At 50.1% G+C, this 17,958-nt stretch overlaps 1 protein-coding gene across 1 annotated transcript; it reads left to right on the top strand.

Moving 5' to 3' along the window:
- The first annotated feature begins 3,479 nt into the window (after window positions 1-3,479).
- Window positions 3,480-5,485, top strand: LOC117858036 (zinc finger CCCH domain-containing protein 2). Its single transcript, XM_034741011.1, has one exon. The coding sequence runs from the start codon at window positions 3,656-3,658 to the stop codon at window positions 4,793-4,795; it is 1,140 nt and encodes a 379-aa protein (XP_034596902.1). The 5' UTR covers window positions 3,480-3,655; the 3' UTR covers window positions 4,796-5,485.
- The last annotated feature ends 12,473 nt before the right edge of the window (window positions 5,486-17,958 follow it).

Genomic DNA, 17,958 nt, shown 5'->3' with positions numbered 1-17,958 from the left:
GGCACTATGCAAAAAGAAGATTTCCCAGCACATTAAACTTACGGTACATGCATGGAGTACTGAATGTAGACAAAATTAAAAACTAATTGTACAGTTTGGTTGTACTTTGCGAGACGAATCTTTTAAGCTTAATTAGTCAAATATATTTGGACAATAATTCACAAATACAAACGAAATGCTACAATGCTAACACAGTAATTTTAGTTGTTCAAAATCAGGCAGCTAAACAGGGCATGTTTCCACTTCGTGACGAGGGAGATGGCAGTGTACATGGATTAAAAACGCAAGTGGTCCTGTACTGCGCCTATTACTGTGCTGCCATTGAAGGGCATTGAAATGGGCAGCAGGTAAAGATTTCAGTTCATTCCTCAGATCACGCGCGCAGATGGCCTCGCACGGCAGCGGAAGCGCTGTGGAGTGGTGCGTTGGGCTGTGCACTGCTAGCGGCTGGCGCCGCCGGCCGGCGGGGGGAGAAGACGCCGGGGCGGGGCGTGTCGGTGTCGGGATCTCGGGGGAGTGCTCCGGTCCAAGGCTCCGCAAGCAGTCAAGCAAAGCACGGCAGGCGCGGGGGCCCGCCCGTACGCGCGCCCGCCACATCTCGTGATCGCCCCCGCCGCGTGGAGCGCCGTCGTACGCCGGCCTGCCTCCCTGGCTCCCTCATCCCTCACCCCCGGCTTTTTATTGTGGTCGCCGTCATCGTAACCGACAGCTTCTTTTGCTGTTATCGCCGCCGCAACCGAGTGGCGACTGGCGACAAAGCGTAACGTATGCGAAGCGTGTGGTGGCGCCGCCGTCGCTGGCGCCAACGCTGGTGTTTATCAGCCATCCGATCGCAGGGCCGGCTGAAGAACGGCCGACGACTCCGAACCTAGGGCGCCTACTTGCTCCCGTCATCAAATTTTGGCGCTTATGCCACGGCCGTTCCGGACCTTTGCCGTTGGAGCACGTCGTGCCCTCGAGCACCCCATCAATGCTCGGCCGCGGTTTTGCTGCGGGGCTGTTTGGGCCGCGAAACCGCGCGCCAAGCTTGCATCGACAGTATGAAGTCTCCGGGGTATTCGTTCACACAGATCAGTCCCCTTTTTTGCTGCAGCTCGCTCGGTCGCAGCTGTCTTGGACCAGCTGCCTGGATCTATGGACGCCCATCCTACTTCAAACCACTACCTACATGAACGAAACAAACCCGTCGAATGTTTAAAAACCTCCAACTTGAGCATTGTGTGATAAAGTTTTCATGCTTCCAGACCAAATTTGGTGAGAAATGGATGGCACATGCCAGGACAGGATCAGGCACAAGCTTCGGTTTTGCTCGCGAGACCATGGGACTTCCCACGGGATGGAATGGATGCGGGGATGCCATACCATACGGGATCGGGGTTGGAGCCCCTTGGTCTTATCCCCCCGAAACTTTCCCAACACGACTACAGTAGTCGTGCTGCCGAAAGGAAAAGATCAGGGGCAGGTGGTCCGGCTCCGACGGCCCCGCTGGCCTGGCGCCCCCGCCCACGTAGCATCCGCGCGTGGCTGGCCATGCGCGGGGGCGTGGGTTCCGGCATGGGCGCCGCGCCGACGTGGCGCCTGCAACCCGGGGGACCAGCTCAGCTCTGGGTTGGGATGCATGTTTTGGAGCTTGCGGCCGCTGTCCGCTTCCTCCGGCCGCTACAGTGCGCCCAGCTGTTTGCTGATCCCAACCTAATCAGCACCAACAATCGTTTAGGAGTGTACTTACACGACATTAGCAGCTGATGAGTACACTCTTATTCCAGAAGCTTCCAGACCGAGCAAGGATAGTAAATAGGACTACTACTTACCTGTTTCGGTACGTGAGTGAATGGGAGGAATGAAACGAATATCGCGAGGCAAAGAATGATGGAGACCAAGATTATACCTAGCTAATCGCATTGTACAGCGATTCCTACTCCCAACCAAGCAAGGATATACTGGAAATAAAAAACCAAGATTATCCACAAGCGCTAGATCGCGGCCTGCTATTCGCCGCTTCCAGCGGGCCCGATTAACAACCGCTATTTATTTGGGAGTTGCACCGAACACGGCATTAGAAGCTGAGTACTATTGTTCTATAGGTTTCCATGGTAGCCTTCGTCTCGTGAATTAGACTCCATATGTGCAATTAGTTTGGTAATTAGACTAGATTTAATATGTGCAATTAGTTTTGTAATTAAACTATATTTAATACTTCTAATTAGTATCAAACATCCGATGTGACATGTGCTAAAGTTTAACGGGGTATCCATAACAAACACCCCTATGGCTCTGTTTGCACTTTATTTAGTGCGTCAAAGTTTCCATGGTAGGGAAAGAATGACTAAGAAGTAAATATATTGCAGTGCAATGAAAAATGAAAACGAGTGTTATAATCGGCACAATTTAGATCCTGTTTGGATATGAGGTGCTAAAATTTCAGCATCCCACTTTCATTGCTCTTTTAGCACTTGGGTATCCAAAGAGATGTGCTAAAGTTTAGCACACCTTTTTTCATTAGTATACCCCAAAGGGTGCTAATAATGCTAAAAGTGGTCACCTCTTCACTTTTTCCCACCATTGCCCCCTCACTCTTCTCCGTTGCAATTTAAGAGGAGTAAATGAGTGGCAATATTATCATTTCCCACTAAAGATGCTAAACTTTAACACAATATCTAAACAATGCAAAGTGCTTAACTTTAGCGTGCTAAACTTTAGCACCGTGCTAAATGCAAGTTTATCGCTTGCTGTCAAACATGACCTTAGTGATCACAACAACTACTCGCAACAAGAATACCCTGTTGAAAAGGCCAGCATTATCCACAAGTTGGATACGTTTTATTTACCGCATCCCAAAACGAGTATACCGCCAAAAAAAAAAAGCCAGCGACAGGACAGGCGTGCCTAGATTGGGGGGTGCCGAGCCCAACTCACAGTTCCCGTTCCGACGAACCCACAGCGCCGTGCAACGTGCATGCCTGCCTCTCCTCCCTCCGAGCCCAGCTGCCCTGCATGTGTCCAAAACAGGGGCGCCAAGCCCCTGCCCCAGGTTTCTAGAACCTACCCCGAATATCTGAGCCCCGCGGCTGCCCGCTGCCTGACGGACCCCCGACCCCGAGTCCCGGCACCCCTAGCCGGATGGGCCAGCCAGCGTCTTCATGCTGGGGGCACCCCCACCCAGCATCATCTTAGGGGCACCACGCCTCCCGACGTGTCCCGAAGCGGGCGCCCCCGGCCTCCACCTCGCCCTCCGCATGCCTGACACCTTCCCTCCCCGCCCACCACGCGTCCGCCCATCACGCGATCTTTTCGTCCCCCAACCGGGTCCAAGGGTTTCTCACTGACCGTGGGTCATACCCTATTTGGGTAACGGAACGGGGACGGCGTTACCTCGGAGGCTCCGCGCGTCGTGCTTAACCCTGGTTAGCTAACTGCGGGCAGCTCGCCTCCCGATGCCGCGACCGTGGTTAGCGGGCAGTTTATAAGCGCGCGCCGCGTTCGTTCTCCAACCCACGCACTGTCCGCGTCTCCCCTCCACCCACAGAGATAAGCCGAGTCCACGAGATCCCTCCATAGACCACACCCTGGTGAGCCTAGCGGCGGAGGGAAAGGAAGCAGAGCACCCACCCCCCGGCCCGATCCTAGCGAGAGAGCAGCAGCAGCAGCAGCAGCCATGATGATGATGGGCGAAGGCGTGAGCGTCCCGCCGTGGTCCCACCACCTCCCCGTGAGCGGCGGCGGCGGCGGCGGCGGCGGCGACGAGATGACGCCGTACCTGCTCGCCGCGCTGCGCCAGTACCTGCCGTACAACGACGCCGGCGCGGCGGCCGACGACGAGGAGGAGGCGGCCGCGGCGGCGATGGCGGCGGGCGTCGACGGCTACGGCAGCGACGAGTTCCGCATGTACGAGTTCAAGGTCCGGCGGTGCTCGCGCGCCCGGAGCCACGACTGGACCGAGTGCCCCTTCGCGCACCCGGGGGAGAAGGCGCGCCGCCGGGACCCGCGCAAGTACCACTACTCCGGCACCGCCTGCCCGGACTTCCGCAAGGGCGGGTGCAAGCGCGGGGACGCCTGCGAGTTCGCGCACGGAGTCTTCGAGTGCTGGCTCCACCCGGCGCGATACCGCACCCAGCCCTGCAAGGACGGCACCGCCTGCCGCCGTCGGGTGTGCTTCTTCGCCCACACACCGGACCAGCTCCGCGTCCTCCCGCCGCAGCAGTCCAGCCCGCGGGGGACGGCGGCCGCGGCCTCCCCGCTCGCCGAGTCCTACGACGGCTCCCCGCTCCGGCGCCAGGCGTTCGAGAGCTACCTCACCAAGAGCATCATGTCGTCCTCGCCCACCAGCACCCTCATGTCGCCGCCCAAGTCGCCGCCGTCGGAGTCCCCGCCATTGTCGCCGGACGGGGCCGCCGCCTACCGCCGCGGCTCCTGGCCCGGCGTCGGGTCCCCGGTGAACGAGGTCCTCGCCTCGCTCCGCCAGCTCCGCCTCAGCAAGGCCAACTCCTCCCCGTCCGGCGGGTGGGCTGGCTACCCGTCCTCCGCCGTCGCGTACGGGTCGCCCACGGCGGCCGGGCTCTACAGCCTGCCCTCCACCCCGACGACCATGGGCGGCGGCTTCATGGCCAACCTGGAGCCGCTTGATGTCTCCTTCGGCGGCGGCGAGGAGGAGCCCGTGCAGAGGGTGGAGTCCGGGCGTGCCCTTCGCGCCAAGGTGTTCGAGCATCTGAGCAGGGAAGGCGCCGTCTCTGTGGAACCAGCCACTGGTGGAATCGGAGGCCCCGACGTCGGGTGGGTCTCTGATCTCATCAACTGAGGCGGCAAGGTGGCATGGCAATGGCTTGGAGAAAGTTGGTGTGGTGGTAAGCCTTAACAGAGAAGGATGGCATCCAAAAAAAAATCAGTCTTCTTTTGTTGGTTCCAGTTTCTTCTGCTAATTCCCCTGTACATATCTATCACCTTGTGAATATTCTCGGTTGGTAGAGGGAGGATGCAAGGTGGTGGAAGGTGGGGTGGATTTGTTTTGGGGTTCTTGAGGTAGCAGAAAATATCCAGAAAAATAGAAAAAAAAGGAGTAGAAATGTAGTAGGAGGTGGTGGTGGTGGCAAGTCCTCTGTTGTGCATAGGGTGTCTGGAGGCAAGGCAAGCATGGTGGGCAGCTGATGGTGCATCAAGACGGACGGAAGACGGCCGGATTTCCAGCGGGCACCGCGGCGCGGGCAGTAGCTGCTTATTTCTACGATTCCGGAGCATGCTAGTTTGATGTTTGTTTAAAGTTCATCGTTTGTGCATTATGCATCGGCTAGTTGATCGATTTCAAACTTTGTTGATTACTACCCACATTTTGTTGATGTAATCCTTGTTTATTAAGACTCTCATTCCCTACAGCATATTTTGTACTATCTTGTTAAGTAGTAGCTGAAAATCTCATTCACCCGCTATTGGAGGTGAATTTCCCCATGTAATCTCTTGCTCGAGTAAATGGCAAATCCATGTTTATTACCCATATGATCTTGCTTTTTTTTTGTCGTATGCTCTCTTATGCCCGTCCAGTGCTTGTCTGCGTCATGCTGTCACTGTGTGCCTTGTGTGGTGACCTTGATCTGCCTCGGCCTGGAGGTATCCGGGGCGGAAGTGAATCTTGTGAAGAGTGCGAGTGCAGTGTTGATGGTTGGAACAGTGCCGGCGATGTGGCCGTGGAAACTTCCGCGAGCGCGACCCGCGGGCACGGGAGTCGCCGCCCGGTCACTTTCGTCTCCTCCCCGCGGCGGAGGAAGAAAGGCTCGCTCGCTGGTACGGCGGCGTGTCGTCGCTGTCGGTCGCCGCTGCACATGCGCCGCGCCACGCTGCCGCTTGCCGCTGGTTCTTGGTTGGGCCTTGGCCACACAGATGGCCTCCCCTAGGCGGCGCTCCGAGAACGCTGCGCGCCAAACAACGATGTGGTTCGTCGGTCTAAAATTTAGCAGAGTACAAACACATTGTTCTTTTTAACATTTTCTTGGCTAAAAGAAAGGAGTTTGGAGGTGTCCACGCGTAAAGCAGATCGTGTACATGCAGCCTGCGATCCCGTGTGCCCACCCTGCCGTGACGTCCGCGACCTGTAGAACAGCAGTGCGTGTACAGGAGTACGGCGATGGTGCGGGGCAGAGCTGTCGCCGTCGCCGGAGACGGGGAGGCGAGCGAGTGAGGGTGGGTCCTCCGGGCCGGCGATGGGGACGGAGCCGGGGTGATGGACGTCGCGTCGCCCAGATCTAACGAGGCAGCATTGGGCAAGATCGAAGGGAACAATAATGGCTAGTAACAACGAAGCGCAACGCTCCCCGGACCGGACGGACCAACTCCGATCGTCCGATTCGACGCGACGTCGTGATCGCGTCGACTTTTCTCCCTCCCGTTCTCCGGCACGCACGCCGGCCGCGCACAGCGCGTTCACTGTTGGGTGGCGTGGATGGCCATGAATCTTTGGCTCGGCCTGAGCAAGCAGTACGCGTAGGGAGGGGGCCTGGCCTGGTTGTTGCAGGCTATCAGGCTATTGCAAGGCCATGCGACCTGCTACCCGTTTCAGCTGGGGGCCTGTTTAGTTTCAAAGTTTCCAAATTGAGAGTGCCAAAGTTTGCATTTTACCATAAATGCGTAACTGTAGAATTTCATTTGTATTTGTAAATTATTATCCAAACATTGACTAATTAGGCTCAAAAATTCGTCTCGCAAAGTACAACAAAACTGTGCAATTAGTTTTTGATTGCGTCTACATTTAGTACTCCATGCATATGCCGCAAGTTTGATGTGATGAGGAATCTTCTTTTTGTATAGTGCCAAAGTTGAGAATTTGGGAGGAACTAAATAAAGCCTGGGACTGCTACCGGGTGAAATAGGAGTTCCTCTCACTCAATTTCTCAACCATTATTATCTAAAATCGGTGGCTTGATGGACTCCACTCTCTCTACATTATCTTCTTCTCCCCTCCTCCCACTCCCCACCAACCCCCTGACTCCCCTCGATCCCACCACCCCGTCGTGCCTCCACCCGTCCGGTGAGGGCGGGCGGCGCGCGGTGCGGAGCTGTGGCGGGACGCTAGCCCATCTACGCTGGCCACCTTTCATGCCCGTCCCGCCATCGTCCCCACCCCGACCCTGCCCAACCACCCTCCACCACTGGCCTACCGCCACAGGCCCTCCCTCTAGGTTTGCCGGTAAGTTCCCAACACTGAAAACCCCGAAACTCTAACCCTTGAACCCCTAAGCCCAAACCTCTAATCTTGCCGGAATTTGGTCAGAGAGCTGGAGAAGAAAGGGTGCACATGGGGGAAGAAAATTTTGCGTGAAGAGGGGCTCTATTTTACTGAGGTGAGCTATAGCTTCCCCTTTTATCAATTTCACTACAGCGGGGTTGTGGCTTTTGCTGTGCGTTGCCTGACTGGAGCGGGGAGCAGCCGAGCGCAGTAGGGTGGGGCTGCTTGGGTTGGGCTCGAGTGCCCCGCGTGTCCTTCTGTAGATTAGCCTGTCTGATTTTACAAGACGGTGGATGACGGACCTCTTCATTTATATTTTTTTCCTAGCTTTTTATCTACTCCAATTTTAATTTCCATCTCTTTCTTTCACTTTACTTTGGAAAAGGTAAAATAAGCATCTTGATCCTTTGAGGATCAAGTTCGTCCCTCAACTTCCAAATAGATCAATTAGGTCCCTTAATTTTGGTTTTTGTCAAATTCATCTTTGTACTGATACGGTGCACTTTGTTGGCATGAGACTAATGCGAAAATTCCTTTTTACCCTTGTTTCATGTTGGCTAAACATGATGTACTTATATTCTCTTGATATGTACACGAATTTTTTTTTTATTAACTAACACATAGTATGCTTTCTAAAAAATGTATGCACTAATACTCTTTAAAGTCATGCACGTGCTCGTACAAAATTAATATGAAAAATTTGTGTACTCAAACAAATATTTACTCGTACCAGTTCTTTTCTTTTGGTATATATACAACTCAATTTATGTACACATATTTTAAAATCAACATGTACTCACATACTTATAGTACAATATACATGCTCCATATATGTATTCATACTTTCTCAGTAAATATATATAAATATTTATATGCTCGTACTTGTTTGGATCATATATTATTATTGTACTTAACGAAAGGAATTGAGAATAGGAAAAAAGGGCTACAGGTAAAAATAACTTTTCGTATTAGTCTCGTGCCGAAATGAACCCACGTCAACAAGGATGAGGTTGACCAAAACAAATTCGAGGGACCAACACATTAATACCGGCGCTATCTTCCCTGGTCCTCCGATTTCGTGACCAGATGCAGACGGCAGCCATGCAAGGTGCAGAGGATATCATCCATCGCCACCAGTCCAGAGTCCAGAGCAGAAGGCGGCCTACCACTCTGCATCCCGATGCACCCGATCCACCGTTCCGTACGGCGAAAAAGCGAAGCCAAAGCCAAAGCGACCTTGGCGGTGGTGTGGATCAGTGGATGGATGGAGCAGAAAGCGATTCGAGGGGGAGAGGATAACCACGTACGTACTGTACGCCAGCAGCGCGTACGCGTGGAAGCGTCCGCGTCTTCCTTCCCTGCTGTATCGCGTTTACTGGGTCGCGTCCGCCTGTTGGCCGTAGTAAAAGAGCGCCGGCCGGTGACCGCTCTTGCTGCACCGACGTGACGCCGCCAATTGCGTTCGCGCGCGTTTTGGGCCTTGTTTAGGTACCCAACTCTGAACAATCAAAATTACTGTAGCCACACTTTAGCATTTCGTTTGTATTTATAAATTATTATCTAAATATTAACTAATTAGACTTAAAAGATTCGGCTCGCAAAGTACAACAAAACTGTACAATTAGTTTTTGATTTCGTCTACATTCAGTACTTCATGTACTGCAAGTTTGATGTGATGGGAAATCTTCTTTTTCATAGTGCCAAAGTTGGGATTTTGGGGGACTAAGCATGGCCTTGGTCGCCAGGGCTTTGCGCTCGCATCACGGGTTTTCCCCTCGGCCCGACGTGATTAGAGATGGAGACGGGCGCGTGATTGCCTGGCCTGGATCGTCCGGAGATTGAGCGGTGGAGCTCAACTGAACTGCACAAATAGGCAGATCTTCTTAGTACGTCGTCTAGAGATCGGCGGGCACTTTTTTTTTGAGGCCGTGCACGGCCTGCCGCTGGATATCCGACAAACTATACGGCCGGCGAAGAGAGATGGCGCGGCAGCGGATAGGCAGGACCGCGTCCAGGGGGAGGCGAGCCGGCGAGGCGTGCACCGGAATACCGGATCCGGTGAGTGAGTCACGGTGGTTATCGTTATCCGCATCGATCCACACAGATATTATCGCCCTGCAATGTGATATTATCGCCCACGTGCATTGCAGGGCGCACGTCGCCGTCACGTGAGAAAATCTCACCCCCCAGGTCCGCTGCTGGTGCTGGCCCCGCACCGCGACCTTTCCTTCTCGGGACAACAGGCCAAACCGGCAACCGCGCTTTTTCCGTGCCTCCCAGCGGTGCCTTGCCTCCTCCTCCGGCCGGGGAAAAAATTCGCAAAATCCTCTGCTCCCACCTGGCAATGGTGGTGGTTGCAGCATGCAGTGAATCGCTGCAGATGAAGAAAGACCCAAGAGCTCAAAGAACACGAGGTAAAACCAAAATCGGCGTCCAACTAGCAGTAATTTCTCCGGCAGGCTCCAGCATGCTTGAGTACACGTCCAGTTTCTTCATTTGCTCGTCGTTTTACTTTCCGCGCGCTGTTCGTTTCCTTCGGGAGTAAGATGGTAGACAATGCCAACAGAAGCAAAGCCGTAGCCTGTGGGAGGCTCGAGAGGTCGACGGCGACGGGGCGATGAGGCAAGCCTTGCTTCAGCAAAGGATTGAGTGGGTGGCGCCGGGCCGGCGGGTGGTTGGGGGAGTGTGAGAGCTCGGCCGGCGGTACCGCTCCGGCCTAGCGAAAGTGCTGGTACCTTCTCAAGCAGCAGAGCCCCAGGCGGTCGATCCGGCTCGCTAGCGGACAAACCAACCAACTAACAAACCCAACTTGCCGCGGCCGAACCGGGTTGGGCTGCCACGTAGGCGGCTGGAAATATCTCGCGCCAACGCTCCATGGATAGCCATGCGTAGGTGGCATGCAGGCCGAGCTCGGAGGATCACATCCACACACACATCCATCCATCCAGGCAGTGGTGGCTTGTCTTGTCCACTAGCGGGTGAACGTACGGAAAAGCGCCCTGTGTGTGTCGCTGTGGGTGCGTGCGTGTGTGGATAAGGCAGGCCTGGCCTGGTCTGCATGGGTTGGGACGTTTGATGGTGCTAGTGTTACTGCTCCCCGCTGAGTCACGTGACGCGGCCGCGTACGGCGTCCGTAACAGGGTGGGGGGGTGGTACCGTAGTGGACGCGGCCAGGTGCATGCATATGCATGGTGTGAAGCACCGAACACAGAAGGACAGGATACGCAGCGGCGGGCGACGCAAGAAGACGGGATATTAACGATGGGATATGTGGTCGTCGGAAGTGTAGATGTGGTCGTTAGCTTTAACGACCATAAAAATGTGGTCGTTGATGGTCGTTAAAGTTTCAGTCCGGTCGTTAACTTTTCGACGACTGGCCAATATGGGATCGTTATTACTAGCTTAGTAACAACCGCATTTTTAATAATAACGGCTGCATTTGTTTCGTTAATATTATAACAACACCTAGTATGAGATACTAACGACCAAACTTTTAGTAATAACAACCACATTTGTTGTCGTTAATAATATTTCACTACGGACTATAGAGCATTAACAACCAGTTTTACAATACGAATGATTACCTATACTATGTAAAAACATTACTGCTGCTTATACGGATGGGTGACCACGCATAACAACAATTACTTTTTATTTATTCAAACTCAATGTTTCATGACCTTCTTTAAGAAGCCAGTACACCAATTACAATGGCTTATTTTTACTAGCCAAACAACTTTTATTACATTACATATGGAAGCATCCAATGGCAAAAAAAATTTATTGACACCCACATATTGACGCCCTTTCCACAGAAACAGTTTCTAATTATGCTTCTACTGTTCTTCATCTTGAGCCCTGGAATACGCAAAGTTTGTGTACATAAGAAAATGAACTGACAGTCTTTTTTTTCGAACCCCACCTACAAGGCTCCAATTGTCCTTTTATTTGAAACAGTAAAACAGGATCACGTTCTAATCTGAGAATGATTATCATTCCAAGAATAATTGTAAATTTCCATTTCAACAGCAAGTTACAAGACCAGTAATGAGCTTTATTACGAAGAAACAGTGTTGCACTTCACCTTCCTGAAGCCTTAATTTGCATCCATAACTGAATAAGAAGTGACAGGCCTCCAATCTTGGAAAAAGCAGCACTACATCAAGGATAAGTTGCTCTGGAAAAATATATTTGAAGAAACATAACTAGTCTGCTTTTCTCTCCCTTGAAAGCTCACTGACATCCATAATATTGAAAAGGCAGAAGTTAATTTACATGTGAAGGTGAGCTGAAACTTTGCCGTCTCTTGTTGTTCTGTTTTATTTATCTTCTTAAACCTGAACAAAGATAGTACAAAGTGAGCAAAAGGAAGATAAGAATAAAAAAAACTGCTATGTAAACTTCCGCATACACACGTAAATGAGTAGACCAAATAACTTCAGACTGATACAATATATGAATCTTTATTAAGTATATTCAGGTACAATAATTCCAAAAAAATCAAAAATACCATCTAGATGTAGACGAGACAAAAGGTGCACACTTAATTCATTAATCCTCAAGATCAGGTGGGTCCACATGTTCGATCTACAGGAAAGTATATCAAATCTTCCGTTCAACTAATTTTCTATGTCAGTAAAATCCAAGAAAGTTGATATGGAAGAATACTGATTACCAGTGTACCGTCCCAAAAACAAAGTGTTGTGCCATCGATCAACATCGCAACTCCACATCCAGCGCAAGAGAGGTCATCGCCACCCCTCTTCTGATGTGCTTATGTTGCCGCATGCACGACACCGAGGCTGCTGATGTGCTTTGTGCCGTTGTGCTGCCAGCCGAAGTTGCCAATTTGTTCCCCGCAATGGGAGTGACAGCCAAATCGAGGTTGCAGCCTTTGCAAGTATATGGATCCTAGCGTAGCGGTGAGGAGGCTAGAAGAGTAGCTCCGGAACGGTGAACACAGCGAGCGGATCTACGAACGATGCTCTATTAGCCCGCGGTGGGATGGTGGCTACGGCGACATGCGCAGCGGCACAAGGATTAGCGGCAAGAGGGATATGGGAACCGCTATTGTTGTGTGGGACAATATGGATCAGGCAGCGATTGTGTAGAGGAGTTGATAGGATGGACAGGCTTACGAGAAAGGATCGGGAGAACATTGGAACCAGCGGCACACTACGGTGCTAATAAATGCGTTTTCTTGTTAGTCCAGGGCAACCAACCCAAAACAATGACGACTTATAGGCAAAATTAGCGACCGTCAGCTTTTTATCGTCGGTTCTAGCGATTTGCTACCGTGACAACTAAAAAATTGGATCGACGAACACAGTTTGTCTGTGGTCGTTAATGTCTGATCACTAAAGCTCAGTATTCTAGCAGTGGGAAAGCGTCAACCAACCAACGGATGCGCTCAGTATTCTATTAAGCCTAATTAATCCGTCATTAGCCAATATTTACTGTAGCACCATATTGTCAAATCATGGACTAATTAGGCTTAATAGATTCGTCTCACGATTTAGCCTAGAGGTTATGAAATTGGTTTTGTAATTAGCCTATGTTTAATACTCCTAATTAGTGTCCAAACATTCGATGTGACAGGAGCTAAAGTTTAGTCCGGGATTAGTCAGGTTGTAGCAGGCAGGAGTCAGCGATAATGTGCTCTCGAATTCTGGAGCTCATGTCCTGCTGTTGATGGTCAGATCTCGGATGAATGGCTGAACATCCCATGCTGTGGATGTGCATGTGCCGTCGATCGTGTTTGCTGTTCTGAAGACTGGAAAGAGCGCGATGTTAGGCAGCACAAGCCCCTTGATCGTGAGCCACGCCAAGTCATGTTTTATCTTTTACCTAGAGGGAGAGAATTAGAGAGTGTGGGCGAAAGAAGATGAACAAAGGGCCTGTTCGCTTCAGCTTATTCAGCCGACTTATCAGCTACGAAATAGTGTTTTCCTCTCACAACAAATCAGCCGTTTCAGCTTTTCAGCCGATTTATAAGCTGAAGCGAACAGGCCCAAAGTTATTTTGCGGAAGTTTAACACTGAATTTGTATCTGAGTATTGTAAAGCTGGCAACCTTTACCAAACTCTTTGCTTTCATACAAAGCTTTTTTTATCTCAAAAACTCTCAAGGGAGAACTTGTGCGATTTTTAATCATTTGCGCCTTTGCCCCACGGACGGTTCCAACCACATCGGTCAGCCAACTTCAGTTCATTGTGGGTTTGCCTTATCTTCTCTGCCCCTCCATCAAATCTCAATCTATGGTACGTCCCGTTCTTGGAACTACACCCGGCACCAAAAAGAGGTCGTCACATCGTCATCTTGTGGCGCCGCAATCGCACTACACCTGTGGAAGCAGACTTCTCCGCTAGCAGAGGAACGTCACATGTCGAGTACTCCAGCTTGTTACTACGGGAGGAGGGCTGTAGCCTGCTGCTAAGGGGGTGTTTGATCCATGGATTAATTTTTACTTTAGGTCACATCGAATGTTTGATACTAATTTAATTAGAAAGACTAATGTGAATTAATTATAAAATTAATTGCATAAGCCGTAGTTAATTCGCGAGAAAAATCTATTAAGCCTAATTAATCCATAATTAGCACATGATCCAATCATGAACTAATTAGGCTCAATAGATTCGTCTCGTGAATTAACCTTCATTTATACAATTGATTTTATAATTACCTTATATTTAATACCTCCATTTATACAATTAATTTTATAATTAACTTATATTTAATACTTCTCTAATTAGTATCTAAACATTCGATGTGACGGTACTTTCTTCAAACGCAGCCTAAAACAAGCAGGGGCGCGGCAGCGGCACTACGGCAGGCAATGAATTAGCATCTTGTATGCCTGTGTCGCACGACGAACACCGTGGATTTTCGGAATGGGCCTTCTTTTGTCTCCAGCCGAGCAAACCCAGGACAATTCTGGGAGGTCCCGGCTGGGCATAGGGAAGCCACATCAACTGGCTACTTCGGTCGGCGGCGCAACCTGGTGGGAGGCTAGGCCAGCAGGGTGGTCGGCTGCTCAGAAGGGACGGCGGCGGGAGCAAGGCGGCGGCACCAACACCGGCTACCTGATTCGGTGGTTCTGCGGCTTCCCGTGCCATCAACCCCCTCCTCTCTGCGCGCGTGCTTTTCTCAGCATCAACGAAAACTTTAGGTTGCGGTGGATGTTTTCGTTCCTACGTTTTGTAGAGGAAGCTGAAACTTTCCTCTGGAACGGGATAGTCCATTCCTTTGTTCCAAACGCTTATGGCGTCATCAAAACACAGGAAGAAGAATCCTTTGAAATTCCTTTGAAAATACTCCATTTCAAACGGGGCCTTATGCGCCAAAAACCACACGCTTATGGGCCCTATCGATGTCGCGGAATGGGCCATCTTGCTCCTACGGCCAGAAGCTCACGGGCTAAAATTGCACAAGGGCTGGAGGGGGCAGCCAAGTTTTCCTGGCCCAGGCCTTTACATGCAAAATTGCGGACGTGCCCGTAAGGAAGCAGAAGAAAGAGCCCGCCCAAATCTTGCAAAGAGAAATTTTTTATTTTTATATATTTATTTATGATTTTGCAGAAATAAATAGCGGAGGGAAAAACTAGCAAATATAGATGTAGGACGCCGATGAAACGGCTACCACCGTTGAACCGGCGGTAAGAAAGTTACCGCCGTTTCAACCGGCGGTATTTGGGCAGCGGCGCCATGTTAGCAGCCACATTAGCAAACGGGCGAGGAAACCGCTTACCGCTGTCTGAAACGGCGGGCGGCGCGCGGAATCCTGGCGGCCGTGGAGCCAACGGAGTTACCGCCGGATGAGACGGCCGTAGGGTGGAGGATCTTCAATCCAAAGTTAATGCAAATTCTTGGGCGGTTAACATCGCAGGTGACTTGATTTGTACCGAGCCATGGTGCAAGTACCCCTACCACCACAATAAAGATCGCCCACCATCACCGCCTTCCTATAGGGGTGGCTACTATGAGGCTAGGCCTTTCCAGCTCTCGCAAAGCCAGTTCTACTAGAAAGTAGAGATGGCTTTTTTTTTCCGGATATTTCAATTACGTAAGGTATGTTAGGTTTAGCAACGGCACATGTTTAGGATAGCATCCGTGCCGCACATGCCACTGCAATCTATAATTAATTGTTCAGTTTAGAGTCGTTGGTGTTCATATGTTGTGCACGAATTTTGTTTTTATATGTTGTAATTTCGCTGGAAACAGCTATGTATTCAATGGTCGGGAGTTAATTCAATTTCAATTATTTCCTCGAAGTGCTCTACCTCTCTCAAATTAGGAAGTTTTATATTGCAACTAATAGTGACATATTCGCATATTCGAATATTTAGTGCTTCCAATCTAACTTTATTTTTTTTAACTCAGAGAAAAAATTACACGAAATCAAAATAATAAAAAAATTGCTGGTTCAACCGGCTATAGGTGGCTCCACCTGCTGCCACCGGCGGAATGGTGGAAGGGGGAACCTACGGTAGCCATTTCAACTAGATACCGCGTTCAAACGGCGGTAAGTTGCCCCTCCGCTGCCACATCACCGCCACGTAACCAATCGCCATTTGAACTAGCAGTAATTCCTTTTAATTTTTTTAACCTACCGCCGTTTCAACTGGCAGTATAGGTCTAGTCTGCTAATTTTTTCTCAGATATTTATTTCTGCAAATTCGTAAAAGAAAAATAAAAAAATTCTTGCAAAGAGGATATTCGGGCCCGACCCATCAAAGCCCAGGTCATGTCACGATCAGGGCCGTCGGTTTGCGCGGGTCCACGATCCCTTTATCAGGGACTGGGTCCTTCCACCGATCCTCTGTCCTATCCTATCCTATCCTCCGTTCTTCATGCGCACAAAGTCGTAAACAATTCTACTGCCTTTTTGTCATCTTTGGATTTGGAGTTTTTTTTTAATAAGGCTTGGATTTGGAGTTTGGAGATCACAGACAGACAATGGCGATACTGATGGGCTCCAATCCACAGCAAAATCGAATGAGCGGGTGCCTGCAATGATGAGCACCAAAACCAAACAGTTACAAAAACTGCAGAACTACAGGGCTGTAGTCATTCGGGGTGCCGTAGCTGAAAGAATCACAATCACCCATAAAAAAAAGGTCTGTCTGTTAAAAAAAAATCACCCGCACCTCAGTAGCTGATTCTGGTGGTGATTTTGTGCTAAAAGTTGCTCTTTCTGTTGGGACCATCTCATGATTCCCTGGAACATGCAAAAAGATGCCTGAAGCCATGAACTCTCAGGAAAATAAATAAATGAATAAAGACTTCACCTATGCAGAAAGCCCGCTTTATGCAATGCAGTAGCATGGCTGCAGGGTAGAACGATGCAAATGGCAATCGATCGAATTGGAACCAGCAGTACCGTTTCTATCAAGTTGTGAAGCGGCGTGTGCGTGTTCATGTCTGAAGGAAAGGATATGCCCACGTCTTGGCGGTCAGAGTACGATGACGACAGTCGATAGAGTACCGGGTGCTCTCCGCCTTGGAGCAGCAGCGTCTGCCGCTCTGCCTAGCTGTGCCTGCGCCTGCCGGCCGGGCGAGGCGCAAAAACTGAAACCACAGGCACTTGGACCGTGCCACGGTCTCCCCAAACATGCATGCGCCACGCTGCCTTTAACCATATCTCCTCCCGAACAGTTTCATAGTACTATCTTCCCCTGATGACTGGTTTAGAGATCCTACCAGTTCCTCCTCCAACAAAAACAAAAGGGAATTGCAAAGGTTTGATTGATTGAATGCTAGTACTCTGTATCACTGTGTGATCATCATCTGTGAGTAAGACCTGAAAGTTGATCCACCGAGAGAGCCTGATTTTCTTTTGAACTAAAGCCGACCCTGAATTGTTGCTAGTAATTTGGTTACTGAACCGTTGTTGCTCTCGGCGTTCTGTTGAGTCCCTGTGGCTGTGTGCGTGATCGTGTGAGTGATACTCGTACGATCGACCAAAAGTTGATCCTGAACCTTATCGCGCTGCACCTGCGACTGCAAAAAAGGGTGCTGTGAAAGATGGCAGAAACTGCCCAGGCAGGCCGACAAGGGGGTAGAAAGCGGAATCATCTTCGAGATGGGAAACCACGCTGCAGGATCAGGTCAGTCCACACGTCTTTTCCCCGACACACCCTCTCTTCCCGAGGCTAAACGACGAGACCAATCTATTAAAGTGGTGTTTGGATAACCCGTGCTAAAGTTGAGCACATGTCACATCGGATATTTGGATGCTAATTAGGAGTATTAAACATAGGTTAATTACAAAACTAATTGCACAGATGGAGTCTAATTCGCGAGACGAATCTATTAAATCTAATTAATCCATGATTTGACAATGTAGTGCTACAGTAACCATTTGCTAATGATGGATTAATTAGGCTTAATAGATTCGTCTCGCGAAATAGCATAGGGGTTCTGCAATTAGTTTTATAATTAGCTCATGTTTAATCCTCCTAATTAGCATCCGAATATCCGATGTGACACTGCTAAAGTTTAGCACCTAGTATCCAAACACCCTCTAAGCCTAATTAGTTCATGATTTGATAATGTGTTGCTACAGTAAACATTTGTTAATGATGGATTAATTAGGCTTAATAGATTCGTCTCGCCGTTTAGCCTCCATCTATGTAATGGATTTTGTAAATAGTCTATGTTTAATACTCCTAATTAGTCTATGCTAAAAAGAAGAAAGGGAACCCAACACCCTCTCAGCTTCACTTTCACTGTCCCCCTGTCCGTCCCCCC

The sequence above is a fragment of the Setaria viridis genome, chromosome 5, assembly GCF_005286985.2.
Source record: "Setaria viridis chromosome 5, Setaria_viridis_v4.0, whole genome shotgun sequence".
In the NCBI taxonomy this organism is placed as follows: Eukaryota; Viridiplantae; Streptophyta; class Magnoliopsida; order Poales; family Poaceae; genus Setaria; species Setaria viridis.
The sequence above is the reverse complement of the archived record's forward strand: the minus strand, read 5'-3'. Positions and strand labels throughout refer to the sequence as shown.

Bases quoted from the DNA above. Each gene is read 5' to 3' on its own strand.
- LOC117858036 (XM_034741011.1), top strand. From the start codon at position 3,656: ATGATGATGATGGGCGAAGGCGTGAGCGTCCCGCCGTGGTCCCACCAC.